Raw genomic sequence first — 27,853 nt, 5'->3', positions numbered from 1 at the left:
CCTCCCTCCAGCCTTAACCGTCAGACCTTTATGGACATCGTCACATCCAGTTCCTCAGCCTTTTGTATTTCAACCCAGCTCATTATTCCTCCCCAGCCAGCAGCTCCCCCAGTCTCCCTGTTCGTCAGCGGCAATGCCACTCTCTGAATCTAGAAGTCGTTACCATCTGTCATCGTGTCCTTATTATCTGTCTCCGTATGCCCTCCTCTCCAGGTCTGCGGCCGTGCTGAGGGTCGTGAATAGGCACGGAGGAGAGCACTGTTCGGGTTGTGTGGGGAGCAGCTGATTCAGTGCAGAGAGGCTGCTCCGTGCAGAGGAAAGAGGGAGGGCTTGAGAGTGAGCGAGATCTGGATTGAACCTCAGTTTCTTCACTCTCCGGCGATTCATTCCTTTGTTCATCAGTGTTTATTGAATGACTGAGTGGGCACCTGCCACATGCCTGGCCTGAAGCTGGGTGCTGGAGCCTCCACCGATGAATAGGACAGTCTTTTGGTCCCTGATCTCCAGGAGTCTGCAGTCCAACTATGTGACGTCAGGCAAGTTACTTAACCTCTCTGAGCTTTATTTTAGCTCCTCATCTGAAGAATGGGAATCATATAATTTACTCTGCAGGGTTACTGGGTTCTCTTTGCTGAAGAGGGAAGAGCTACAGCATGGTGAGGCCCAGCTTGCTGTACAGAGGACGAGAATGATAATAGATAACACAGACTCGGGTTATGTGCCGGGAGCTTACTTATCTGAGCACTTACGATTGACTCAATCCTCGCCCCACAAGAAGAGGGAGGAGGTGTGACTGTTATGGTCCCCCTTTTACAGATCAAGGAACTGAGACCCAGAGAGCGTAAGGAACTCGCCCCAGCTCACGCGGGGCCGGGAAGCCACCGCAGGCAGCAGGGACCTGGGGCGGGCACGCCTTGCGCCCGGAGCAGCAAAGCTCACCTGAGTCTCGGGACAGGCTTCGAACCGGAACTTGCGCAGGACATGGAGCAGCGTCAGCTTGACCTCCAAGAGCCCCAGTCTCACCCCGAGGCAGCTCCGGGGACCTGCCCCGAACGGCAGGTACGTGAAGGGCCGCTGGCGCCGCCGGGCCTCGGCCGTGAACCTACGGGGCAGCATGGTCAGGGTTGGCCCGGGTCACCACCTCCCTTCCTGGGGCTTCAGCCGCTGGCTCTGACCGAGGGACCCCATCATCTGAGGCCACGCTCCTGCCACGTGAGACCTAAACCCCACCTCGGTCTACAGGATCCTGTTTTTTCCTGGACCGGTCAGTCCCTAAGGCTTTGGAGCTGGTGGCCACTCATCCATGTGCTTCAGTCCGGCTCCCCTCCTCCTGTCCTGCAAAGCCCTAAAGGCACCGCTGAATTGATAGAATCACCTGGAATGTCAGCATTGCCCTCACTGCCTCTCCTGATGAATTCACTGTGTTGTTAATGAGCTTGCAGGCTCACTAGAATCCAGGATAAAAGTCTCAAAGAAGCCACAGCTCTTGCTTCACCCATGGCTCCAACTTCCCCAGTGGCCAGAGGGTGACACTGGCCGGCCGGCATCCACTTCCTGAGCAGAGTCCCTGGGCACCAGACCCCTCTGGAGGCCATGTCCTGCCAGTTTGTCTCTTGATGCCATGCCGGGCAGCTGTCTCCCTGCCCACACTCGCCTTTCTGGTTTAAGCACTGAAACTTGAACCACTGGGGGGCGGCAGTATTTGACCCACTGGAAGCTCTTCTTCAGAATGAATTGCCGTATCTGCTACCAAATGACAGCATTTGCCACGTGTGTTCTGTGACAACGCTACGTGACAACCACTATTTTGTAATAGCCAGCTCACTTATTACTGCCTCTGGACTTTATGGGCCCAAGAAGCCCTTGACCCACCTTTTCAACATCATATTAATGCACTTTTTGTTTTCAAAGGTGATGCTGTAAGCCTTGCAGCTGCTGTTTATGTTTCTTGATATTTACCATAATTCCAGGAGCTGCTGGGCAGCAGAATGTTATTTATCTGGGTCCCACTGCCCATGGTTTCCCAGGGACCAGGTTGTAGAGTTGGGGCCGCATTAACAGGAAGCTGGAGCCACTAACAGTGGGAACAGAGCTGCAGGCTGGCTATTCCCCCCATTTGCCAGGAAGCGATATCCGTCGACTCTGATGAGGAGGGGGTGTAGATGCCTGCTCAGACACTTTAAATTGGGAGTCTAGAAATGAAATCTAGACAATGGACCAAATCCATGCAGGGGACAGGAGAGAGGATCCAGGTCTACCATGTTAGGGTAGCTGGATCTCATGAATTCCTGGAGAAATTGTTGATGCTCTTGTATTGGAACAGGCATTAAGTTTCAAAAAAGGAAACAACATCCTGCTACTTCTTAATGCACTCCTGAAATGTGTCCTTGTTTCTTGGAACAAATAGTGGACACCCATTTGAAATTGCCTTGTTGGGCTTCCCTGGTGGCGCGGTGGTTAAGAATCCGCCTGCCAATGCAGGGGACACGGGTTCGAGCCCTGGTCCGGGAAGATCCCACATGCCGCAGAGCAACAAAGCCCGTGCGCCACAACTACTGAGGCTGCGCTCTAGAGCCCACGAGCCACAACTACTGAAACCCACGTGCCTGGAGCCCGTGCTCCGCAACAAGAGAAGCCACTGCAATGAGAAAGCCTTTGCACCGCCCTGAAGAGTAGCCCCTGCTCGCCACAACTAGAGAAAGCCTGCGCGCAGCAACGAAGACCCAATGCAGCCAAAAATAAATATAAATAAAATAAATAAATTTATTTAAAAAAAAAAGAAATTGTCTTGTTACTTGTATGCAGTGCTGTGGAAATGCTAAATCTCTGGATTATGTTTTGGGCTTTTAAAAATGGTACAATTACTTCCTTTAGAAATTATGCCTAAAAAACATCTCTCTGACTGCCATGACTTTTGACTTTTGGGGGACTTTACTAAATCTGTATCTCCTGGCAGGCGCCTCCAATCCCCCCACACTCACGTCCCCCAGGGCCTGTTTGAAGGGGACAGTACTCACCTCTCAGGGTCGAAGGTCTCAGGGCGCGGCCAGTGCTCGGGGTCATGGTGCAGGGCGCCCACGGCCATCTCCAGCACGGCGCCCGCGGGGATGCGCTGCCCCAGCACCTCGCAGTCCTGTGCTGCCTCCCGTGTGAACCTGCGGGGACACATGGGTCACCCCCGCCTTGAGGCAGAGCAGAGACGGGGGAGCTCCAGGGCGGCCATGCTGGGGCAAAGGTCTGCAGTGTGGGATGAGGCTGGGGGACAGGAGGTCCCGCCTTCTTCCCGGGGTGACCGGGATAGTGACCCACCCCCCCATCCCACCCCTTCTTGGGCCATTAACCCTATGCTGCTCTGGACCCTGCGGTCTCCAGGTTCCTCCATCCCTTCCTTCAGCCACCCATCAAGACTGAAGAGCCCATTTTATGCTTGGTGTTGTGCACAGGTGCCTTGGAAGTGGAGGCTTTGCAGGGCTATTCCCCCGGCCACCTCTCCTTCTTCTTCCCATTCCCACTGGGACCTCTTTCCCCACACACACCCCCTCGCTTTACCTACAGGAGATTTGGGTTTGAAAATCTGTTCCCCTTCATTGTCTGTGTCGCTATGGAGAACTTCTACTAGAGAGGAAAACATCTTGGTCAGATTGTTTATTTTACCAACTGGCAATGTTTTAATCCCATTTATGTTTTATTTTAAAAGGCTAGACTACATATGTTTGCATATGAACATGAAGTTTATGGAAGAATACCTAAACTTCTACCATCACCTCCTCTAAGGGATGGGGCTGGGGTGGAGGATGGCAGGGTACCAGGGGTGCCAGTTTTTTCTTTGGATCCTTCTGTATTTCTTAGGTTTTTTTTTTTAAAGTAGAAGCATATCATTTTGGTAATATATATCATTATTTTAAAAATCAAAAACAATCTAGGATGGCTTTTACTTCAGGTTTCAGGACTCGGCTTCCCTAGATATCTCAGAGGAGGTACAGTTATTACACTAATTACTGTTATACCCTGTTCCTGCTTATAAAAGAAATTAAGAGGACCAGCAGCTCCTTGCAGCGTTCATCACTCTATTATGAGCCTTTAGTATATCAGCAACATGAAAGGCCAGGGCTGTGAGACCCCCATTCAGATCCGAAGCTACTAATGCAATTATTATGTGCTTGGGGCTAGTCACAAAACACTCTTGCTCAAATCAGAGCGGGCAGGGGGCTCTGATGTGTGCATCCTCAGCTCTGAGCAATCAAATAGGGATATACTCTGACTTCCTTCTTTTTCATCTTTACCAGAAATAGCTTGGACCTGGATGCAAGACCCCCTAAAAGCCGGAAAATGGGGGCTTCCCTTCTGTAAGTGGTTGGGCCTCCTATCTGGCTAGACTGCATACAAAGCCAGAAAAATCTGCTGAATTATATACTGCATGGATTCCTGGATTGACATTAATAACACTTCAGTGAGAATTGTTATGTTTTCCACAAAGGCCATGTTGAGTTTTTTATGGGTGAAGGTGTCAGTCAAGTGTGTCAGTGTTTGGGAAAAGCCAAGCATTTTTCTAAGATTAAAATGATAAAGTAGGGACTTCCCTGGTGGCGCAGTGGTTAAGACTCTGTGCTCCCAATGCAGGGGACCCAGGTTCGAACCCTGGTCGGGGAACTAGATCCCACATGCATGCCACAACTAAGAGTTCGCATGCCACAGCTAAGGAGCCCGCCTGCTGCAACTAAGGAGCCTGCCTGCCGCAACTAAGACCTGGTGCGACCAAATATATAGATAAATAAATAAATAAATAAATATTTTTAAAAATTAATAAAGTAATGGGACTTCCCTGGTGGTCCATGGTTAAGACTTTGCCTTGCAGTGCAGGGGGTGCGGGTTCGATCCCTGGTTGGGGAGCTAAGATCACACATGCCTCGTGGCCAAAAAACCAAAACATAATACGGAAGCAGTATTATAACAAATTCACTAAAGACTTTAAAAATGGTCCACATCAAAAAAAAAATCTTAAAAAAAATAAAATAATAAACTAAAATAAAATAAAAAATAAAATTCTCACTGTCCCTCTGTTCACCCCCAAATCCTATGCCCAGGGCCAAAGCGAATTGGCCTCTTGTCTGGGTGAGAATGATGATGACTTGCCTCTCTCACTTCTGTTGTTTGATAACAGAAGTCAGCAGAGTGATATGATTAAAAACACCAGTGGAGTAGGTATGGGGAAGGGAGAGCGTGGCTTGCCCGAGATTGGAGCCAGATGGGGTCAGGCCATTCAACTCTAAGCTCTGTGCTTCTTGCTCCTTACTTCATACCTTACACGGCACACTGCCTGCAGGGGTACCGCGTTTCTACATCTACTGTCCCACTGACTCTCCCAACACTTCTGGGGTAGGCAGAGCAGGTGTTGTGTGCCCTCTGAACACACAGGAAACAGAAGCCCAGAACAGTCTGGAACTTAACCCAAGATCACACAGTAAACTAAGGGCAGGACTGAGACTGTCTTGACTTCCTGTCTAGACTCGCTCTGTCATTATGGAGCACTGGCTCTATATTTTTATTGGGAATTTTAATGAACTCATCCAGATACTCTGGTTTCTGTCCTGTTCTGTCCTGTCCTGCCCTCCAGATACTCTCAGATCACGAGCATCCTGGTTCCCCAGAGCAATGCCTTCACTGACTTCCTTTTACACTTTGCTGTTTATAAAGGGTCAGAAGGAGAATTGACTGCAGAATTTTGGTGTTGAAGAGACTGCTGACTTTGTCTCTCAACATGTCATCTATACAAGGTCTCATGTGATGAATTCTTGATTGAGTTTAGATCCAGGAAATGATGTGTCTTTGATCAATTTATACACTTTCCTCCTACTAGAGAATATGACTGTTCAACTCAGCTGGTTTCCCTCTCTGCCAGGAGTCTCAGCCACCAAGCCTGACCCCAGTTATTGCTATCTCTGGGGTCCTGTAAAGGATTCTTTCCTTTAAACAGCCTTTGTTCTGTTTTATCACTGAATGTCTTATTTTGAATTTCACGTGTATAGCAGCTGCCCACAGTTCCCTTGGAAGGAAGCTGGTATAAATCATTCAAAAACAAAGATTGGATGACAGTTTGCTCTGAGGCTCCTAAAGAAGTCGGGGAAGGCCTGTGGAATCAGGTCTTAATGCTGGCGTCAGGAGAGCAATGAGGCGAGCCCTGGCGTTCCTTGTCTGCTCCCAGACCAGGAGACTGAAACCATGTGTGCTTGAGGATGATGTGATTTGACTCACACCCCAGGAATTCTCTATATTGGCTCTGGGTCTGAACATTTTGGACAATATCTACAACCACACTCTCTATGATATTTTCGGTTTGGAATATAATTTTGAGATACCTACAAATCATCCACATTTTCTCTTTTTAAAATGGCAAAAGTTATCTCCATATGGTTTATGCGGTACATTACTTCATAGAGATGCAGAGTGGCATTTATGACATACAGTTAAATGCTTTGTGTCGCTTCTGTTTCTAGAACCTGAAATCTGGCAATGTTTCACTCTCTAAGGGCCTGGGGACCTGAGTGAAGATGCTGTGCTCCACGGGATGCCTCTGAAACCAAGGGTAATCATCAGCTAGACCCATTAAACTTGCCTTCATTGATCAAGCTCGCTTTAATCGTTGCTACAGAAAAAGCTGCATGTCCTGCAAGCGTCACGTAGCTTAAACAAGAAGATGTTTGCCCAAGTTGTTTTTCAGGAGCTTGGAGTCAGCTGTGTCTAGTTGGAGCTTGAGCCAGTCAAGACTGATTAAGACCCCCGACCCTCCAACTGGGCATGCGCGAGTGTTCGCTTGGTGACCTCTTGACGTCAGAGGGCCCAAAACTCCATCCTCGGAACACGCTAACGCAGACGTTATCTGAACTTGGGTCCCGTGGAGAAGCCTGTAGCTTAGCTGCACCTGCGCGGAACTACGATTGCCTCACCTTTTTCTTATCTCCAATCATTACCTTTTCCCATGCTCCCAGGGCCCACCACGCCGCAGCTTTATCCCATAAATACCCCGAGCCCCTTGCCATTGGGGAGGCAGATTTGAGATTTGTTCTCCTGTCCTCACGCTTGGCTGCCTTGTGAATGTATCTCTTCTCTGCTGACAACCTCAGCATCTCAGCACTTGGCTTGCTGTGCATGGGGTGAATGAGCCTGGTTCGGTAACATCTTGTTTTGGGGGAATTTGAAAGAAGCAGAAGACCTGATTCCTGCTCTCAAAGCACTTACAGGTTGGTGTGACTGGATGACTGCACACTGGTGAAATGTTGCAGAGCAGCTGAGAATTATCCAAAAATATAATATGAAGTAGAGTTAGCGTGCAAAGTGCTGGGGGAGGAGACGCAGGGAACGGGTGAGGCTGGCCAGGTTTCCTGGAGTGGTGAGTCTTGGATCGGAGCTCTGAGGATGGGACGGGTGTGGAGTGCTGGAGAATAAGAAGGAGCGTCCCAGGCCTTGGAAGGTCCCCCTGGAACATCAACTCCAAGGGCTGGCATTTTATCTGTTTTGGCTGATTTCCCAGTGCGGGGCACAGAGCAGATGCTCAATAAATAGTTGGTGAATGAATGAATGAACAGACCGGGGGAACAGCAAAAGCCATCTAAGGGCTGGGAGGTCAAAGAGATCGGCTTGGGTTGGGGAGGAAGGTCATGTTAAGAAAAGACCAATGACGCTTTGAAAACATGGTTAACGTATAGGAATATAGGCCGGACATTTATTGCTGTGGTGACCCTATGTTAGGCTTGGCGTCCAGTGCCCCAGGGGATTAAAAAACCCAAGTTTCAGACCTCGACCTCCAGGAGCTTGGGTCCGACATTCTTCATAACCCAGGTGGTGACAGACTGAGGACTAACAAGGACTCCAAACAGTGATGCTGAAGGGGTCCTGGGGTGCAGGGGCCCTGGGGTGTAGGCTTACCTGAAAGCCGGTGGGTACATCCTCAAGGTCTCTGCAATCACCATGTCCAGGTAGGGCAGGCCTTTCTGGAGGCTGCAGTACTCAGGGGCCGGCTGATGGAAGGGTGGTGACAAAGAATGTTGAGTTAGACCTAGTCACACAGTGTTCTGTCTTTTCCGCTAACTTTAGAGTCCCAGCTCCAATGTTTGCAAAGACTTAAATGGAAACCAACAAGATGAAAAGTGATACTACGCAAATTGCATTAGATTAGCACTCGACAGAATATTCTGCCTATTCTGTTGTGCTTGTTTCACAGTGCTGTCCATCACTGAAGATGAGCAGGCTAGGCCTGGGACTGCAGGGCCTTTGAGTGTCAGAGAAGTTTGTAATAAAGCAATGGCAGCAGCTGCACTGCTAGCATTTATTGAGAGCTGAAGATCTGGCAGGCTACATATTGTACACACTCCCTTATGAGGAAAGAAATTTTTACATATTGAGATATAGGAAAGCCAATCTGGCTTATACGTGAGTTAACTTGAATTTTATGCTAACTAAAATAGCCTGTTTGTGGCTTACCAAACATACATTGTACATCTGCTTTAATTATTAAAGGAAAGGGCACATTGACCAGAAGTAAAGAATGTCCATGTTAAAAATAGAGATTAAATGCCTCTCTTCCTGGGACGCCAATGCTTGTACTTCTTCAATGATAAGTCTCCCTTCCCAGGTGCCAAGGCCATGTTGATTTGCTGTGTACGTGCTGGTCTGTTGTTGTTTTTTTTTTTTTTTTAACCTGAAGAAATGTAACCCTGACCCGTTTAATGTTCCTTGTTCTGACAAGATATAAAACTGGGCTGAAAATCCTGCTTCTCCAGAACAGTTTCTCAGAGTAATCTGGGAAGTGGGCTTCCAGGCTAGTTCTCAGTTTGGCTCAAATAAAACTCTTTTCTGTTCTTATTATTGATTGTTTATTGATTATTTTCTTTTTTTTTAATTTACATTTTTTGGCCATGCCACATGGCATGTGGGATCTTAGTTCCCTGACCAGAGATCAAACCCGCACCCCCTGTAGTGGAAGCGTGGAGTCTTAACCACTGGACCACCGGGAATGGCCCTGTTTATTGATTATTTTTGTTGACACTTAATTTAATGCTCCAGCAAACCAATGGAACAGCTGTTCTCCCATCTCTTAGATGATGAAACTGAGGCTCAGAGAGGTTGTCACATGGTAGTAATGGGCACATCATAAAGTTAAAAGACCAATAGTAAAATAGCAACAACAGCAACAAAAAAAATCGCCACATCTAGGAAGGATCAATGGTAACAAAAACCCAAAGAACTACAATAAATCAGTAAGAAAAGAAACTAGTCAGAAAAGTGGTCAAAGGAAATAAGGAGGCAAAAGACAGAACAAATATGAGTTGCCATGATGAAAAATACAAATTAGAACCATGAAATTTCGTTTTTACTCATCAGATTGTAAACAGCTGGTAAATGTTGATTAGATGCTAGGGAGGAAGGTGTGGAGAAGCACAACTGCAGCACCCCGTGTTGGGGAACCCTAGCATCCCCTTGACGACTTCCACTGGGGTGACACTGTCACTCTCTGGCCCTCAGCCCGTGGCCCGAGGAGCAGGTGATGGTGAATTAGCGAGAGGCTGAGAAGCTGGATGTGGGCTCCCATGTGAGTGGGATGAGTTAGGGTGGGGTTATAGAAGTTTATTAGCTGCTCTGCTAGTTTCCCCAAGGAAGGATTTCCCCCATATCCTCCCGTCCTCTCTCCCTACTCCCAACAGAGCTTGAGTGAAGTTACCTGCCTGATAGGTGACAGCCTCAGCTTTCTAAATCAGTTAATGCTAATCAAAGAGGAGTCTTCAGTTCGGCAGGTTGGCTTGCTTCTGCCCTCCGCTCTCAGGACAGCAGGGGGCAGCACTTGGGGGCAAGTCCATCCTGCGGGCCCTGCAGTAGCTGCCACAGGGCTGTCCTGCGTAGGCTCTATTCCAGTGGCCATTAGTGATGTGCATAAAATACACAGTATTTTATGCGGGGACAGGAGGGGCAGAGGGGAGAGTGATGGGGCCAGGACACGTGGAGGCTTGATGTCCCTGGTAAATATCTTAGCTAATCTATTAGAGTCTAGCCATCAATGTAGTGTGGCCATTTAATGATGTGCATAAAATAGTAAAAAAAGTCCAGTTGCAGAGAACATGTGCTGTCTGATGTTTACGAATTTGAAGGGCATAAATGAAAACAGCTGGCTTTTCCAACATTCTCCGTCTTCACTTCTGGGAACTGTTTCTTTAGAAGGTTATCTCTCGACCCTACACTTCCACCTCCATCCCAGGCCACGAGGGCGGGCCCGATAAACACGTGGCCAAGGAGAGGGGCCCTGTGCTTTGGGGTTTAATGCTCTGTGGGTTGCCATCTGGAGATTCTTAATCGTCATTATCTTTGAATTTGTGTTTTGGGAGTAGAGTCTGAGGGGACCATGGAGCATGCGCTGGGGGCTTGGAGCCTCGCCCACGAGTGGTCCCATCTTGGCCGCCTCCCCAGGATGGGTTCTCAGCTGCCTGCTGTCTCGCCCTGGTGCCTGGGGCCCAGCCCGGCCGCCTGTCTCCGCTTTGCCCTTTGACCACTGTTGCCCTCCAGCCCTGGCAGGGGCCTGGGCTCAGGCACAGAGAGGGTAGGAATGGGGTGCATTCACCCTGAAGCATCTCGGGGTGGGCACATGTCAACCGTCCCTGCCCCGGGCTGGCAGCACCATGGCTGTGTCGGTCGGGGCAAGCCTCTGCCCACCCCTGGTCCAGGTACAACACGTGTCCTGGCACAGAGGTTTAAAGATCTCTGAGGGTCACAGCCTACTGTGGGTTGGGGGCTGGGCCTGTGGGAAGGGGGGACGCCTGACTCCACTTCCCTAGACCCTGCCCCAGGATTCATGGGCCTGGCGGCTGGCAGGAGAGGGCAGGGCTCCTGGGTACCGGTGAGGGCCTGACTCTCCCAGCCCATCCCATCCCGTGTCCCCACCCCCCAGGGCGAGCCCCCCTGGGGAAGCCTGGTGCACCCTCTCATCCTCCTTCCAGTCATCAATAGTTTGGTTTGTCTTTGTCTCTTCTGGTCTGTGAGTCACGAAATACAAATTATGTAATTCAGTGATTCTGCATGTGCGTTAAATGCTCTGATAGTAACATTTAAAACTGTGGCGTTGCATGATCCAGAGATGAGTGGTGAAATTCATGCTAATAATGTAAAATTTAGAGTTTTCTTTACTTAGACTGGTATTAAATAGAAAATTTTAAAAACCACTGTGTTAATTTGAGAGATGAAAGAAGATAGGAAGAACTTTTATATGTACTGTTAATGGCAATTTCCCCTGCTTTTTTCATTTTGCCTCAGGTCCGACAAATTATATAGTCAGCCCTGCAGGCCACGGTTGACTGGACCAAGAGTGGGCCTCTGATGTGAGGGCACCAGCCTGGACATTTGGACCTGAGACAGAGGAAAAAGTTTTTCTCCAGCAGGTGGAAGCTGAACACGGGTGAGTTATGATCTGTTGGTGGCCATGTTCTGCCTTGTGGATTAATGAGCAGAAAGCACGTTTGCCATGAGAAAGAAGCAATGAGTTAGATGTGTGGAGAAGCAGAGGCAAAAGACAGAGACCGTTTCTTGGTGTCCTGATTGCCATCTGCTCCTGGCAAGTAGCCCTGTGGGTGGCATCTCAGTACTCTTCCAGTAAGTTCCCATTGTTTTTTTGTTTTTTTGTTTTTTTACAAATTTATTTATTTATTTTTGGGTGTGTTGGGTCTTCGTTTCTGTGCGAGGGCTTTCTCTAGTTGCGGCGAGCGGGGACCACTCATCATCGCGGTGCGTGGGCCTCTCTCTCACTGTCGTGGCCTCTCTTGTTGCGGAGCACAGGCTCCAGACGCACAGGCTCAGTAGTTGTGGCTCACGGGCCTAGTTGCTCCGCAGCATGTGGGATCCTCCCATACCAGTGCTCGAACCCGTGTCCCCTGCATTGGCAGGCAGATTCTCAACCACTGCGCCACCAGGGAAGCCCTAAGTTCCCATTTTTGACCTAACTTAGTGACAGCTGAATTCTGTTACCTGCAACCAAAGGAGTCTTAACAAATGCAGAAATGTAAAAAAAACAAAACAAAACAGTGGTACTGTGCACCAAAATATAGAACTATCAATATATCTCAAAAAGAAAAAGAAACCAGATCTGGGAGTAGCATCCCTAATGAGTCAATGGTATTGGTTCCTCAAACAAAATTGGCTGGGAAGCTGTCAGTACTTGAAAGAGAACTTTTAAAGCTAGGCCAAGGGAAATTTGTATTATAAAGTCAAGTCTTCATTTATTTTCCCCGGATGAGCTTTTCACCACTTCTTAGCTTTGGGCTCAAGATACACATGTCAACATCAGCATGCTGGTCCAGCAGTTCTTGATGTGGTCGAATATTAGAAGTGACCAGGTGGCTTTTAATATATAAGGATGCTTGAGCCCTGCCCCCCAGGGGTTTGATTGTTGGTCTAAGGTGGGGGCCTGGGTACTAGTTCTGTGCAGCCAACGGCGTGAGACCACTGCATAAGTCTGTCTGTCTGACCTGCCCCAGTGATCCTCTCTGCTGGAGGCGTGGATGGCTGGGGTCGGGGAAGGCTCAGGCCTCTACGTTTTAACCAGATCCAGGTGAGGCAATGCAATTCAAGTCCCCACTCACTCACACACCAGTTCACCCCTGGGGACCTGTTTTTGCCCGCCTATAGTTCTTTCAGGAAAATCCGGGATGGGGGGGGGGTCCTGCACCAATCCTGCCAGCAGAGGGCAGCAAGCGTATGGCAAATGGAGACTCCCTGCGAGGCTGGGCTCCTGCTCAGAATCACAAACTGAACCCAAAAGGACCTTGGAAATCTTGAATCCAAATTCTTCATTATAGAGATGAGCAATGTGAGACCCAGAGAGGAGAGGCTGTGAGCTCAAAGTCACACAGATAGAATGTGGAGTAGAAAAGCCAACCCCTCAGTGAACACCCACTGGAATCAGGTGCTGGGCTGGGTGTTTGGGATCCCAGAATGAGTAAGTCTCTGCTCTGTGGGGAAACAGACTTCTGAGCAAGTCATTGTGCTGAACGTGGGTCATGTTACAGACGGGGCTTCTGGGGGGAGCAGGAGAAGCTGTCCTGGGTGGGAACTCATTTGTTACTTTTTCATTCAGCTGCAGAGTTGGTGCCTACTGTTGACCAGGCTCTGTGCTAGCACCAACGTGTTCTCGGATAGGTTACAGTCTGTCTCAGGATGCAAACCAGGGCTGCAGGTTACAGAGTGGTGAGCACAGGTGCTGTGGGAGAGCAGACGAGGGACACACATCCCGGCATTTGGGATCAGGGAAGCTGCCAGGAGGAAGTGATGTCTAAATGGGGATATTTATGATGAATAAGAAAGGCCAGTGAAAAGTAGGTGGGCTTGTTTGGGTGCTGGTTCAAACAAACCCAATCTAAAAACAAAATTATAACTCAATCATGGGACCTTGGACCCTGAGTGGATATTTGGTGCACTTAGGAAATTATGGTTCATTCGGTTTTTAGTGTGAGGATAGTATGGTGGTCATGTTTTGTTTTGTTTTGCTTTTTTTAAAGCATTAAAAATTTTTTTAAATTTATTTTTGGCTGCTTTGGGTCTTTGTTGCAGCTCGCAGGCTTTCTCTAGTTGCAGCGAGCGGGGGCTACTCTTCGTTGCAGTACGCGGGCTTCTCGTTGTGGTGGCTTCTCTTGTTGTGGAGCACGGGCTCTAGGCGCGTGGGCTTCAGTAGTTGTGGCACGTGGTCTCAGTAGTTGTGGCTCGTGGGCTCAGTAGTTGTGGCTCGTGGGATCTAGAGCGCAGGCTCAGTAGCTGTGGCGTACGGGCTTAGTTGCTCCGCGGCATGTGGGATCTTCCCGGACCAGGGCTCGAGCCCCTGTCCCCTGCATTGGCAGGCGGATTCTTAACCGCTGCACCACCAGGGAAACCCCTGGTTGTCAAGTTTTAGAAAAGAGCCCTTTTCTTTTAGAGATATATACTGAAATGTTTGCAGATGACATGTATACTATGTCTGGGATTTTTTAAACAATGGCAGTGGGGGAGGGTGGGGAAACCGGAGGGGCCATAGCTGCCATTTGTTGAAGCTGGGTGATGGGTACACAGGTTCTCAGCTATTCTGACAACTTGTACAGGTTAAAGTTTTCCTTCATGAAAAGTTAAGGTGCTATAGCCAAGTGAGATTTCTTCTAGCTATGATAGGCTATTTCAAAAATCAATCAACGTAATCCACTACATCGGCAGGCTAAAAAAGAAAATGATGTAATCTTGTAATTTGAGAAAGAAAAAGAAAGGTACCTATATAGTAGAACTAAATCTGTATTAGTGGTTACTTTCTCCTTGGTGGAAGAAATATAAATTATTTTCTTCATGCTTTTAAAAAAATCAGTTTAACTGGAATAACTATTAATTGCTATTCTGAAAAAATAAAATTTGAAAATACAAATTTAAAAAAATGTAAGGTGTTAAATAGAAATTGAAATAGCAATAGTGTGTGGAAGAGCCCATGTAAAGACTCTGAGATGTGTTAAAGAATTAAAAATGGTTGTGTCAGGCTGGCTGACTGGGAGAGCTGCTGTTCTGGGGCATCTCGGAGGATGGAGAGCAGCGCTCCAGGCGCAGGAGAGAGAAAGGCCTCTGTGCAGGGCAACCTGGGCCGGGGCAGACGCGAGTGAATGCAGGGGGCGTGGTACCTGATGGGGGACGTGGCCGTCAAGAAATGAAATGGAAAAGGTGGGTGTGCTGTGTGCGTGCTGCATATTTTTCTTTGCCGTCTAGCAAAACTAACACTTAAAAATGGGGGTGGGAGTGGAATTTATTTGAAGTGAAAAAGGGAAGTTTAGTCAAGAAAGTGCTTTTCCTTGGAAGAAAAGGCTGGTAGCTCACCCCAGATGTTTAAATAGAAGCCGCGTCCTTGCAGGCGGGAGGCTGGGAGCCGGGGCTGAGCTTTGTGCAGCCCGCCCTGTGCTGTCACCCTCGGCGTGCCAGGCCCTCTGTCTGTGCTGGTAAGGGCCAAGGGGGTCTGCTTGGCCTGGAGTGTTGGGGGACTCAGGAGGTCTGAGCAGAGTATTTCAAGCCAGTAAGCACTTTTTAAAAAAATTATTTATTTATTTATGTCTGTGTTGGGTCTTCGTTTCTGTGCGAGGGCTTTCTCTAGTTGCGGCAAGTGGGGTCCACTCTTCATCGCGGTGCGCGGGCCTCTCACTATCACGGCCTCTCTTGTTGCGGAGCACAGGCTCCAGACGCGCAGGCTCAGTAATTTGTGGCTCACGGGCCTAGTTGCTCCGCGGCATGTGGGATCTTCCCAGACCAGGGCTCGAACCCGTGTCCCCTGCATTGTCAGGCAGACTCTCAACCACTGCGCCACCAGGCAAGCCCAAGCCAGTAAGCAATTTAAGCGTCTGGGTTTCCAAAAGATAATGTTAAAAATGGATCCCCTAGGGTTCTCTTGGGAGCCTGTAGCACAGGCCATGTTACCCAGAATTAGAATTGGGAGGAACCTTAAAATCAATCTGCCTCTCCCCCAATGAGGATGCCCGTGCAGCCTCTCTCCCTGACCTGGGCCAGGCCTCGGGGTGGTCACCGTGTCCTGCCAGGGATTCTGTCCTGGATTCATTGCCCAGCGGCCCTGGCCTTGGGCCAGTCACCAAGGCAACATCAACAGGTCACCCAGTCTCTAAGTTCCAGGTCATGATGTTTCCCCACCCATCTCTCAAAGCAGAGCCAATGAGATGGTAAAGGTGAAAGGTCTCCGGAAACTAAGGTACCAGACAAGCAGACAGTACTTCTGGTTAAACATTTGGAGGCAGGGAGCACGTTTCATCATGAGGCCCTCTGTTCTACATTTTAAACTATCCTGTAAGGATGTGTCAAGGAGGAAAGCAATTATACAATCCTATAGAATTCACTTCACCTGGGACCGATTCTGTAAAACAAGTAACTGTACTCTTAGAAGGTTGAAAATAATATTTAATATTGGGAAATACTGACTAACTCTTAAATATTGGGGAAAATAGAAGCAAAAAAAGCAAACAGAATCTTTGCCTTGTGGTTTATGTTCTCAATCCAGAGTTCTTTAATTTTCAGGGAGACTTTTTCATCTATATTTGATTTTTCAGTGGGCAGTCACTGCTAATTTTGTTTCTAAGTTTCTTGGTCTCTTAGTCTTTCTATCATTTAGTTTAGGCTCTATAAACCAATATTTAAATGCAGCAGCTAAACCTGATGGTTAAGGGAACTCTATGGAAAAATCTACTGATAAATACTTTTAAGTAGGAAATATTGCCCTTGCCTATTAATCTCACTTTGCTACATTTGGATTTTTGTGTGCCATTTTCTCTGCAAGTTACACACAGACACACACACACACTGAGTCACTCACACCTACACGTACACCTCACACTGGGTGTGTGCTGGTATGGAGTCTAAATGAGAAAAAGAAAATTAAAATGTCATTACTTTCAAAAAGATTTTTCCTGGAGGTTCAGGGACCTAATAGAAAAATTAATATTTTCTTATTTTCCTAAAGGAAATAGAAGTGGGGGGGGGCCTCAGTTTTGTTCCTCCCAAGAAGTAGCAGCATCAGATAGTATTGCTAAGTGCTCACCGGCACGTGCTGGACTTGGTGTTGCATGCAGTGGGCGGGGTCATGTCTGCCCTCAACTGCCCACTAGAAGCTGGGAACTTGCAGCCCCATGAGACTTGGGGTTCCAGCCGAGGGACAGCGGGGGCAAGACAGCCGCGGGAAAAATCGAGGTTTCCACTTGCACTCCTTCCCTGGGGAACACAGACTATAAGATGAAACCCTACCGTGGAAAACCTGGCAACTCTCGCTTTGCCCTTTTGCCCACTGACCCGGGAGAAAAGCCTGCAGTCCCCGGGCCTGGGCTCTTCACAGACCACTTCTTAAACTGGGGTGCTGGGGTCCTTCCAGCTCTGACTCTTCAGCTTTGACATCCACAGATGTTCTGAGTGAGTTGTTTCAGGCCTGGAGCAAGAAGCAATGGGGGAAGGGGGTGGGGTGGGGCGTCCCGATAGGGATGGCATGCGGCGGGTTCCTTTCTCTCAACATGGCTGGCTTGCCTAGCCAATGCTCAGACAGTCCTGTGTGCTGGTCTAAAGAATGTGGCAGATTTAGATGTAGACGGGCATCCCTACCTTAGAAAAGGTAATTAGGAGAGTGTGTATGGCATCTATTTATATCCACTTTCAAAGGAATGAGACAGAACCCATATCACATAAACACAGGGATTATTCCAGGTGCTCTTGTACTCTGAGGCCCAGGCCATTAAGGGATTAGGTGAGGAGATGTAATGAAAGAACATGAAGCACACACACACACCACGGTGTCAGCCCTCCCCGCCAACGGCCCTGGGTTCAGCTTTGTTGATGGTGCTGACCCTCTGCAGGAATTCCTGTCTGCAGAGATCTATGATAACAATGGTACTTCCCCTCCTGCAGTACTGTACTGCCTTCTGAAGGATTTTTACATCCCTTATACCATTTGGTCCTCATAACTGCACTGTGAAGCAGGTAGGGCATTTTTGTTGTCTATTTTATAGATGAAGAAAACAGACTCAGAGAGGTTAGTGGCTCGTCCACGGTCACACAGCTAGTACATGGCAGAGTCAGAACTAAACCCAGATCTTCAGATTCCAAGGATTTTCCATCATGCGTTGCTGCCTAAACCGCCCTCCCCCTCTCCTTTTATCCCCCCTCTACCCTCCCTTCATTCCTCCCTTACTTTCCTCTGTACATTTTCTGGAAGAATAACATGCACACAGAAAAATAGAACACAAACAGAAGTGTAGCACTCAGTGAATTTTCACAAAGCACACCTGTGTCACCATCATCCAGATCAAGACGCAAAATATTTCCAGCCCTCAGAAGTGCCCCCATGACCCCTTCCAGTCATAGCCCCCCAAAAGTAACCATTATCCTGACTTCTAACACAAGAGGTTATCTTGCCTTTTAAAAAGCTTTACGTAAATGGAACATCCAGTACGATGGCTTTTGCACCTGCTTTCTTGCGTTCACTGTTGTGTCTTTGAGACTCACCGGTGGTGTGGTGTGAGTTGCAGTGTGTCCATTCCACATCTGTTCATCCTTCCAGCTGTGGATGGACATTTGCTTTGTCCCCAGTTTGGGGGCCATTATGAATAAAGCGGGAAATTCTTGTATATGGCTTTCAGTGAACGTAAGTCACGTTTCTGTTGGGTATGTACCTAGGAGTGGAATTGCTGGGTCACGGGATGTGTATGGTCACCTTTAGTAGATACTGTGAACAGTTTAGAAACTGGTGTGTGTACTGCCTAAATTTTAACGGTGAATTAGTTGAAAGGCAGCTCGTTGACACCCCTGTCCCCTCTATTTACTGTCCCTGTGGGTTCCTCCCTTCTTCCCTCTGCCTGCCCCCTCCGGTGTGCTGGAATGTAACCACCATCTCTATTTCAGGAGAAGGTTGAGAGAAAAAATAGTGTATTATTTTGGGAGCTGCATTATGTATTCCTATAGTGTGTATGGTGGGGGGGGTGGTGGTGGTGGTGATAGGAACAAATAAGACACATCTAATTACCTAATTTTAAAATTGTCTCAATTACCAGACATAAGCCCTCATAAGCATAAAACACGTTCCCAAATCAACTAGATTCGAGTTTTTGAATTATCTGCTGTCTTGTAATATTTAAGATTCAGTTCTCTCCATTAGCATGGATCGTCCACAGTTGATTATATGTGATGTTTAAAGAAATAAGCCCCTAAGTAAATGATAGTTAAAGCACCCAGCCCGTTTTCTGCACTGGGGAGAGAGTGTATGGCATTAATTTGCAGATAAATATTTTTTGTTCACTCCTCAGGTAGACGTCAAGTACCTGACAGGCACTTAGCCGAGTGTTGGGGGAGAGGAAAAAAGGGAAAGGGGCGATAAGATACAGTCCCATACCTACAACTTATTATGTGTTCGGGCAACCATCTACTTGTTCAAAGATTTGTTATTTTGGTAAGAGGGAGCCACTGAAGGTTTTTGATGAGTAGAGGTAACATACTGAAAATGGTATTTTGTGATCTGATATTGACATGGAGGGATATTTGGAAGAGTTGGGGGAATAGGGCAATAAAGCAGGAGATGACAGCAGGAGTCCAGGCAAAAGTGATGAGCTCTGATGACACTGTCAGCTGTCAGAACGGAAAAAGGGGTTGAAAGAGGGGAGCAATGCAAGCCGTGAGTCTCCCTCTCGGCTGCTCCCTGCTGATGCTTGGGCCCCACTTAGAAATATTCCGTTTTAATTGGTCTGGACGGGGCAGAGGAATTAGTATGGTTGTAAAAGCTCCCAAGGTAATTCTCTGAGTAATATCCAGAGTCATTGGTAGAAAGGATGACTCACCGGCGAGGTGAATCTCTGGATATAAGGGGTCAGGGAATGAAGACCTAAAAGCGATTCCCAGGTTTCATCCCTGTGGGGCTGGAAGAAGGACGGAGACAGGACCGACCTGGGTAAGGCTGCCCTCCTGCAGGAGGAGCTCGGCTTTGGCAGGCCGGTGCTGGGGGCCCCAGCGGGGGCTGGCGTCCAGTTCAGCCCACAGAGATGCGCGAGTGCTCTGGGATGGAGGTAGGAGAGGAAAGCACGGAGCTGAGCACCGAACCGTGAGGGCTGCCTGGGGGAAGGTGGCAGAGGGACAGGAAAGGCCATTGCGTAGGTCAACTGGAGGAGGGAGGTGAGGCCAAAGCCAGCATCCATGGGGTCAAGGGATGGGCAGGGAGAGAGGGATGGAGCCAGAGGGAGTGAGGCGGGACTGACATGCTTCTGTGAGTCACACTGAACGAATTCAGGAGAACAGAGCAAACCAAGGGGAGAAATGAGGGCATTGTCACCTGTCTGAGTGGCAGGCACGTGACAAAGGAAAAGGATGTAGGTGCTGAGGATGGAATCAGGCCCAACGGTACGTCCCAGAGAGAAAGATTTTGACTGGACATACAGAAGAATTTTCAAATGACTAGCACGTAACAATAAAGCAGGCAAGCCCCATGCCCACTGGAGATTTTCAAAAGCTGTTATTGAGCATCTGCAAAGGTCGCTGTAGGATATTTATGGATCCCTCATCAACAGGAGGTGGCTGACTCCATGGTGCCCTCCATGTCTGGGATGGTCTGACGCATCATGACTGCGCCCTGGCCCACCCAGGGACAGCCTGTGACATCAGATCCCCGTCACTTTGCCAGGCCGAGGAAATCTCACGTGAAGGTGGAGAGCGAGCGGTCAGCTTGCTCTATTTATCCCCCTGGTCCAGCCCCCAGCATCCCATCCCTCATTCCTGTGTGCATCTTGGTTGATAATTCAGTCTAAAAGCCAGAGTCCAGGCCACTTACTGTTTGGGGAAATGGTAAACAAAGATAAGAGCTTTAAGCACTGGAATTTATTTTTCATCCACTTGGCCTAGAAGCAACTGCATGTTAAATTTAGAAGGCTGCTTCCAGACCCCTCCCTGCCCTCCTGTTTCCTGCCGCCTTTTTCCCGCCTATGCTCAGAATATAGTCTCGCTGACCATGGAATCTAAATGTATTTGTAAAGCCCAGGAGTCTTGCGAGGCTGCCTGCCTGGATATTTATAAAATGTATCATCTGAGGGCCTCGGGTAGTGGGCTCTGCTCAGCACCCCGCCAGCAGCCATGTCCACCCAGATGTTCACCTGAGCGCCCTCCCCAGGCAGGGCCTGGTGCTTCTGCCTCGCACTGCCAGGAGGTGAGATGCTCCCCGGGGAAGACGCCACATTTTCAGCAGACCACCTTACAATTTTTTTTTTACAAAGGTCTCCCTCACGCCTGGGAATCTATAATTGAACAGCTCTCTTTTCTATGTAGGTTATACCCCTCTACAACAAACTCCAAGAACCTGTAGAAATCCTTTTGTTGGCCTGGAATTCTGTTGTATTGAATATTGTTGGAAATAAATGAGCCATTGTCTGGGCTGAGAATTTTCTGGTTAGATAGAGATCGCCACTGTGATGCGATTTATTGTAGCAGGATTTTTTTTTTTCCCCCAGCTCATTTTAAATTCTCTATTGCCTGCTCAGTCCATTTTTACAGCTCAGGATGTAAGCGGGGAGGGCTAGGCCTGAGCCAAAATAAATAAAGAAATAGAAAAAGAAAAAAAATCTCCTTTCCCAAGAACGATATCCAGAGGCTTTAAGTGGCGTTTGGTACCAGATTGTAACAAATGCAGGAAGTGAGGTATATCTGTTGGCCAGTTTAGGGGAAAGGAGAGTCGCCCAGTGCTCTGAGCTGGCACATGACTGGGAGAAAAGAGCAGAGACTTGGAAGTGACATGAGTTTAACCTTCCCATTGTTCCGTTCAACAGCCACAGCCCAGAGAGGTGAGGTGACCTGCCCTCACTTTTGCCCACACAGAAATTCTCACTTAATTGTGTTTTTTTTTTTTTTTGGCCATGCCACGCGGCTTGCGAGATCTTAGTTCCCTGACAAGGGATTGAACCCGGGCCTTCGGCAGTGAAAGCGCCAAGTCCTAACCACTGGACCGCCAGGGAAGTCCCCCCCTCACTTATTACTCTTTAAAAAATCCATTAAACCAGCTCAGCTTTAAAATAAACCCAACTCTAGTTAAGAGTACGTTTTGAAGTTATAAAAAAAGTCTAAGGAGCAATTTACTCTTTTTTAAATAATGAACTCCTGAGATTTTGAATTGCATGACCGGCAGGCAGAATTGTAAACAGGGAAGAGTGGAGATGTGGAATTCATCAGATGTAGCTGGAAGACAGTGAGCAAGTTATTAAAGCCATGCCGACATTCAGTTTGCTCATCTGTAAAATGGGGAGAAACCACATCTTGAGGGCTGTAGTGAGGATTCCTCGTAAGTGCCATATAGGGGGTTTTCTTAGGAAGTTCGGTTTGTAACTCTTCTGCTTTGGGACACGCGTGACCCTGTGAGCAGAAGCTGCAAGCCTGGAGTCATCCCAGGATAGATGGAAACAGTTGTGCCGATGAGAATTAAGAATTTAGTGGGGGCCGCCTTGGGGGAGATGCTGGTGAGAAGTCCCCACTCCTGTCATCAGAAGAGGAAGCAACTGGAAGATAAACCCTAGAAGATGCAGCAGGGGCTACAGCTGAGCTGCGGCTGGTCCTTGGAGACCCACCTCAACTCTTCCCTCTGCCAAGAACCGAGCTGAGCACCTCCCCATCATCTTGTCCGGTCCTCACAAGATCCCACTTTGCACAGGAGGAGACAGGGTTTCTGGAGCTCAGGTGGCTTGCCCAAGGCCACACGACCAGGCCCTGGGAGAGCTGGGGTTTGTCCGAGGGCCACCTCCTACGTCTTCCTCACCTCTTCCACCCAAGGCGCTTTTAGCCCTGTCCCCGTTTCTGCAGCTGGTGGCTTTTAGTGAAAAGGCTTCCTTGCCAAGAATGACCTCGACAGTGGCAAAGCGAATAAAAATGGGCCCCAGAGTAATAGCTAACATGAGTTTCCCCACTGTTGTGGGCCTGGGTACACAAAAAAGCATCCCTCCCTTTCTCTGGGAGCTGGAGGAGTAGGTTTGGCTAAATAAGAATGAGGTTCTTGGGAAGGAAATTTTTTTTTTCCTTTAAATTAAATTGGGGGTGGGAGGAGACTTACTAAATCACAGCTGGCATGTGCCTCAGGGCCTTGCGGGCTGATTGCCGTTCAGAATAGCTGAGATGTGGCATTCAAGCCTCAGCCTCTGGTCTGCCGGGGTGCAGGCTGCAGGTGAAGGGGGCTGTCAAGGACAGACGGCCGGACTCCTGCCAGCTGGCCTGCAGGTGGTCCCCACCGGGCCCCTCAGGAGGGGCCTGGCACATCCTGCCCCTCTTATCATATTTCGGATGTGGAAGGCTCAGCTCTGTGGGGTGGGCGTGGGGAGAGATAACGTCTACTGCATGCCATCCTCCTTCCCTCGTGTGCCCCATCAAGCCTGCAGGGAGGGAGAGAAGGTCACCGGGAGGCCTCCCGGAAATGAGACCTGCACGCTTCATCCCTCATGGAATGGGGAGGGTCTCATGGAATGAACTGGAATGGAATGAATGCTCCCAGCCCAAGCCCCTCTCCTTCCCTCCAAACATCCAACAAAGGCTTCAGTTAGGAGTGCCCCCTTCGGCAGGCAGCTGCTCATCTGGACAGAGCTGCCCAGCCCTGGGGGGTCTTCCACTCAGTCCCCACCCTGGGCCTAACGTTCATTATCCGTTTTTGGTTTTCTTACCTCTGCTATTGGGCTGTTCTTTTAATGTGGAACAAATCCCAAAAGGGTGACTGTGGTCACATGAGGGCAAGTCACTACTCCCCACCCGCCCTCCCATGAAAAAAGATTCTGTTTAATGTGTTCCTACCTTTATGCTTTTATTTTTAGTATTTATTTATTTTCAGGAGCTTGCTAATAAGATCCCTTCCATTCAAGAATTTCCCCTGTCCTACAAGGGTCCCCTAAGCAACCTCTGGGGTCCCCTTGATGTTTACAAACTACCCCTTCCATGCCTTGACAATCATTCTGCTGGGCTGGCCGTCACCTAATGCCTGCTGTGTGCCCGACATGGTCCTAGGGGTGGGGTGGAGATGGGCAGTTCTCGGTCCCCAGAGGCAGAGAAGCCCAGGGGACACGCCGGTGCTGAGGCTCTGATGGAGGGAAGCGTGGGTACCCTGGGAGCTTGGAGGGGCCATCGTGGGACCCCATCTGCCCGGGGTGGGGTTGGGGGGATCGGAAAGACTTCCCAGGGAAGGTGAGGCTTATGCTGAAGCAGTTTTCAAAAAGCATTTGTGTTCTTTCACACAGAAACAATAAAAGCACTTAAACAAGGTTTTGGAACAAAACTGAAGAGTTCCCTCACAGCCGCACCATTTACTGCCGTTTTATTGGAGTGCGCGCTCTCTGCGGTTTATGCCTCTGCCTCACGCCAACCACATCTCAGCCCATAGATGGTTGCAGTGGCACGTGTTAATTACGGCAGTTTGTTTTGGCCGTGGATCTTAAGGAATCATTTGTTTCTTTTGTCTTCCGTGTCTGCTGCTTGTGTCAGACGGCCTCCATCAGCCTCCCAGCCTGACTGCATTTCCCCCTGCACAGGAGTGAGGCTTCTCAAAAGGCCTTAACCTTAAGGTGGGGACAGACTGGGGTCCCTCCAGGTACCAGAGGTGACAGTGTCGTGCAAGGAGACCCTGAGGGAGGCGGGACCAGCTGGCTGGAGGGATTTTTGCAGGATCGCAGGTGCAGAGAGCCTGGGGCCAAGTCCACAGCCATGGACCAGGTGGGGGGACTTGTGGCAGCACCCGGGGGACAGAGAAGCAGCCCTGAGAGGGTGGGCACAGCAGAGCTGGGCAAGGCCTGTCTGGGGGGCCCTATTTCCTGACCATGATGGGGTGATGTCGGGCCCCCAGGAGCTCAAGGGCTGAGGACCTCAGAGCCCTGCACCCCAGGGGTCAGGACCAGGGGTGGTGGGATGACCTCCCAGCAGACAGAGGAGGCTGGGCTCCCCGGAGGACGCGAGGGCCACGGGCCGCCACACAGGAGACGGGTCTGGGAGGCCGGCTGCCGCTTCCCCCAGGAGGCCAGGCTGCTGGCGGCTCTCGTGCTGGAGCTGGTGTATCTGCCCATAGATGCCGGACCCATGCGTGCGTTTATGAACGAGGAGAGGCGTGCCGGGACAGAGCACACCCCGCGTCCCCAGGCGCCAGCTGCTGCCCTTGCAGCTGGTCACTGTCTCCCCCAGAGCCGAGGCCCTGAGTGAGGGGCGGGGAAGTGGGGACAAGGTCGGGGAGGGAGGGCGAGCCCGGCGTGGGGGGAGGGGCAGAGAGCAGACCAGCACCGTCTTTCTATGTGGGTGAAGTTCCGCAGCTACGCTGAGTACTACTGACCCAGTTCTGTGGGGCAGGCCCGGGGGGGGTTTCACCGGATCATCTCACTGAGTTTTTATTTTACGGATGAGAAAACTGAGGCTCGGAAGGGTTTGTGTGTAAGGTCAGTAGGCAGAGAGAGGGTGGAGCCTGGCAGAAATAGGGGCTCATAGGGCCCATCGAAGGACCCGTGTGCTCAATTCCAGAGGCCATGACAAGGCCAAGTAAAGACAAACAGGAAAGGAGGGCTTTTCCCTTCCTCACTCAGCAGGACAAACAGGAAAGGAAAGCTTTTCCCTTCCTCACTCAGCAGGACACTCGGGGATGTGTAGGAGCGGCAGGGGAACAGGGGCGGATGCTTCATAAGGCGGGACAGAAACCCAGGCAGAAGGACGTGAGGGGCCGGCCGGCAGAATCCAGCAAGAGGGAAGACCTGGGTGCGTCCTGAGTGTCCCTAAACCCAGGCCAGGGAGATGGGGAGGGGGCCACGCAGAGACCTCACGGTCCCCCTGGGTGCCAGCCGGCTGCTCCAGCTGGCCAGGCCCAGTCTCACCCCGAGCCTCCCAGGAAGGGAGAGGAAGCGGTGGAGAATTCTGTGGCACCTGCTCTCATGTGTTAGATATGGGGAATCTCTGCCCTATTGTTTTCCTTGGCCTTGACCTTTAATGTCCCTAAGCATCTGGGGAGGCGCTGGGCCCACAGGCAGCCACTGCTCTGCCCTATAGTCTTTGGAGGTGAATTTGGGGTGGTGGCTCCCCGGCCCAGGCTGCTGACCCGCCTTCTCTCGCTGCCCCCAGCTGGCTCTGGATTCTTCTCAAAGAACAATGGGCCAAAGTGGGCCACCCCTGAGGGTCCTGGTCAGACCAGTGAGTATATTTGCAAAGTTTACTGAAAATAGCTTGGTGCCAAGCTGCTGTTAATTTCTGCTAAGGGCTTGGCAGGAGGAAATGGACTTAAACTCCAGCAAAAGGAGGGGCACCCTCGGGATCCTCTCAAGGCCTGTTAACCCCACGTGGAGCCGTCGCCTTCCACAGAAGTCGTGCTGATACCTGTTTGCTTGGCCCAGCTCACAGGATGCCGTGAGTGCCGCCCCAGTGAAGACAAGAGAGTCCTTTCCAAAAACTTAGACTAATGGTAGGTAGGGTTGGGTTTCTGGTTTGGGAGTTGAATTTTGTAAAATTGAGAAAAACCGCCTAATGAAAAAACACCATTCCTTTATGAGTGCCGCTGCCCTCTGAGCTCCAAGAGGGCCTGTGACCCACAGAATCTTTTAGGTCAAGGCAAGGGTGGCCTGGTCAGCTTGCACCGATCTTTGGGACCCCTCAGATTACTTATTTTCCCAGTGGCTTTTATAAAAGATAAATTAAAAATATGGCAACAATGATACGGATTTAAAGTAAAAACGTCTGGAACGCATTTCAGAAAGCTCTTAATATCCCTGTGGGTTACCTTTCTGATGAGTAATCTTAGTGGAAGGATCGTGTCATAATCAAATATGTGTTTTATAATTAGGTGACTGTTTTAGGCTCAGAGGCCCTGAAAACTGATTTATGGCAAGTGAAGCTGGGAAACACAGGGTGAGGCTTTAGATGTATGTAGCCAGGGAAGGAGCCTTTGGTCCTGAGGGTTCCTGTAAGAATAATGGCCAGACGAATTGAAAAAAGTGAAATGCAGTCAAAAGAAAATGCACCCAGTCTCTGGCCCGGGTCATCAGAACTGTCGGTCAGCCTTCTGGGCCGAGCACTCTGGCCTCTGACTCAGTATGTGTGGATTTGAAACTCTAGTCTCTGTTGGCGGGTGGAAGTGAGACCCGGGTTCTGGGCTCCCCCAGGCCTCTGAGCTCTGCCATGGAAAGCGCAGGGGAAGAGCATCTTCCTCTTGCATTTTGATTCACAGTGGTTCACCCTGGGATCACCGGGGACCCTGCTCTATACCCGAGGGAAGCCTTGCAAGATAAAGGCTGAGTATGGGCTCGGGGCTGTTCATTTAACCTCCCAGGGCACTGCCCAAGCCCACAGCTTCTGGAACACTGTAGAAAGTCTAGCTCTGTGCAGAGAGCCTGGGGAATTTTTCCAGGGTCTGCCCCCTGCTTCCCACTTCAAACTTCCACCCTGGAAGCCAAGGAGACACAGAGCTTAAAAGCACACAGGAGTCATACTGCCCACATTTGAATTGGTGTCTCACCATTTACCAGCTGTGTGACCGTGGCAACGTAACCGTCAGCCTCAGTTTCTCACCCGGTAAAATGGGGACAGTACTAATCCTCCTCCATCGAGTTGTAGTTGGCAAAGATCCTGGTTCGTGGACAGCACTTAACGCTGCCTGGGCCGCACAGGCCTCGGGGAGTGCTTGTCGCTGCTGTAGCTGTAGCCTCGTATGACCTCCCTAGGTCCATCCAGGCTGGTGCCCTGGGTTCCACCCCTCAGCCAGCCAGTTTGGACTGACCGCTTCTCTAGTAGACCTGACCAGCTCTTTGGCTTGGTTTCTCCCTGAAGATGCTCCTAGAATGCCCGCTTGGGTCTCACGCCAGAAACTAACACAACATTGTAAAGCAACTATACTCCAATTAAAAAAAAAAAAAAAAAGGGTTATTCTATGTGGTCCCAGAGTTTGAAGCCATGGGTGGAAGCTATAGGGAAGCGGATCAATGGATTAGCAGTCTGGTCCAGCCATGTGAGATGGAAAAGATGAGCCCGCATTCCTGGAGTGAGCTGGAGGGTCATTCTCTGGCAGGGCCTGGGAAAGGGCATTCCAGCCTTGGTTGCTGGGATCAACCAACGATCCTTGGAAATCCTTCCTTGGAAATCCTTCCAAGTCCTCGGATTTGGTAATTTTATCATTTTGTTGGTCCCTAGCAGAAAATAGTGTCTTGACAACTGGGATGTTGAAAGAGTGAGTTTTGCTGGAAGGAAAGGAGGGCAGAAAAGTTCTGAGCTGAAAGTGGGGGGGACTCGGAGGAACCATGCGGTAAGGGACCCAGGGGTGGCAGGGGAGGGGCCCTCTTTTCCGAGGGGAGCAGATGCTGAGACCCTG

The 27,853-nt window shown here is 49.6% G+C and overlaps 1 protein-coding gene across 2 annotated transcripts in view; it reads right to left on the bottom strand.

The window, feature by feature from the left end:
- TBXAS1 (thromboxane A synthase 1) overlaps positions 1–27,853 on the bottom strand; it is a 149,499-nt gene that overhangs the window by 1,681 nt on the left and 119,965 nt on the right. For both annotated transcript variants that reach the window (XM_061198097.1, XM_061198099.1), the window contains 3 exons: positions 7,924–8,015; positions 3,018–3,155; positions 940–1,102 (listed from right to left, as the gene is read on the bottom strand). In XM_061198097.1, the coding sequence (XP_061054080.1) occupies positions 940–1,102; positions 3,018–3,155; positions 7,924–8,015 (393 nt within the window). The remainder of the gene's footprint in view (positions 1–939; positions 1,103–3,017; positions 3,156–7,923; positions 8,016–27,853) is intronic.

Source organism: Eubalaena glacialis, chromosome 8 (genome assembly GCF_028564815.1).
Source record: "Eubalaena glacialis isolate mEubGla1 chromosome 8, mEubGla1.1.hap2.+ XY, whole genome shotgun sequence".
Taxonomy (NCBI): domain Eukaryota; kingdom Metazoa; phylum Chordata; class Mammalia; order Artiodactyla; family Balaenidae; genus Eubalaena; species Eubalaena glacialis.
This window is presented reverse-complemented; position numbering and strand designations above follow the sequence as displayed.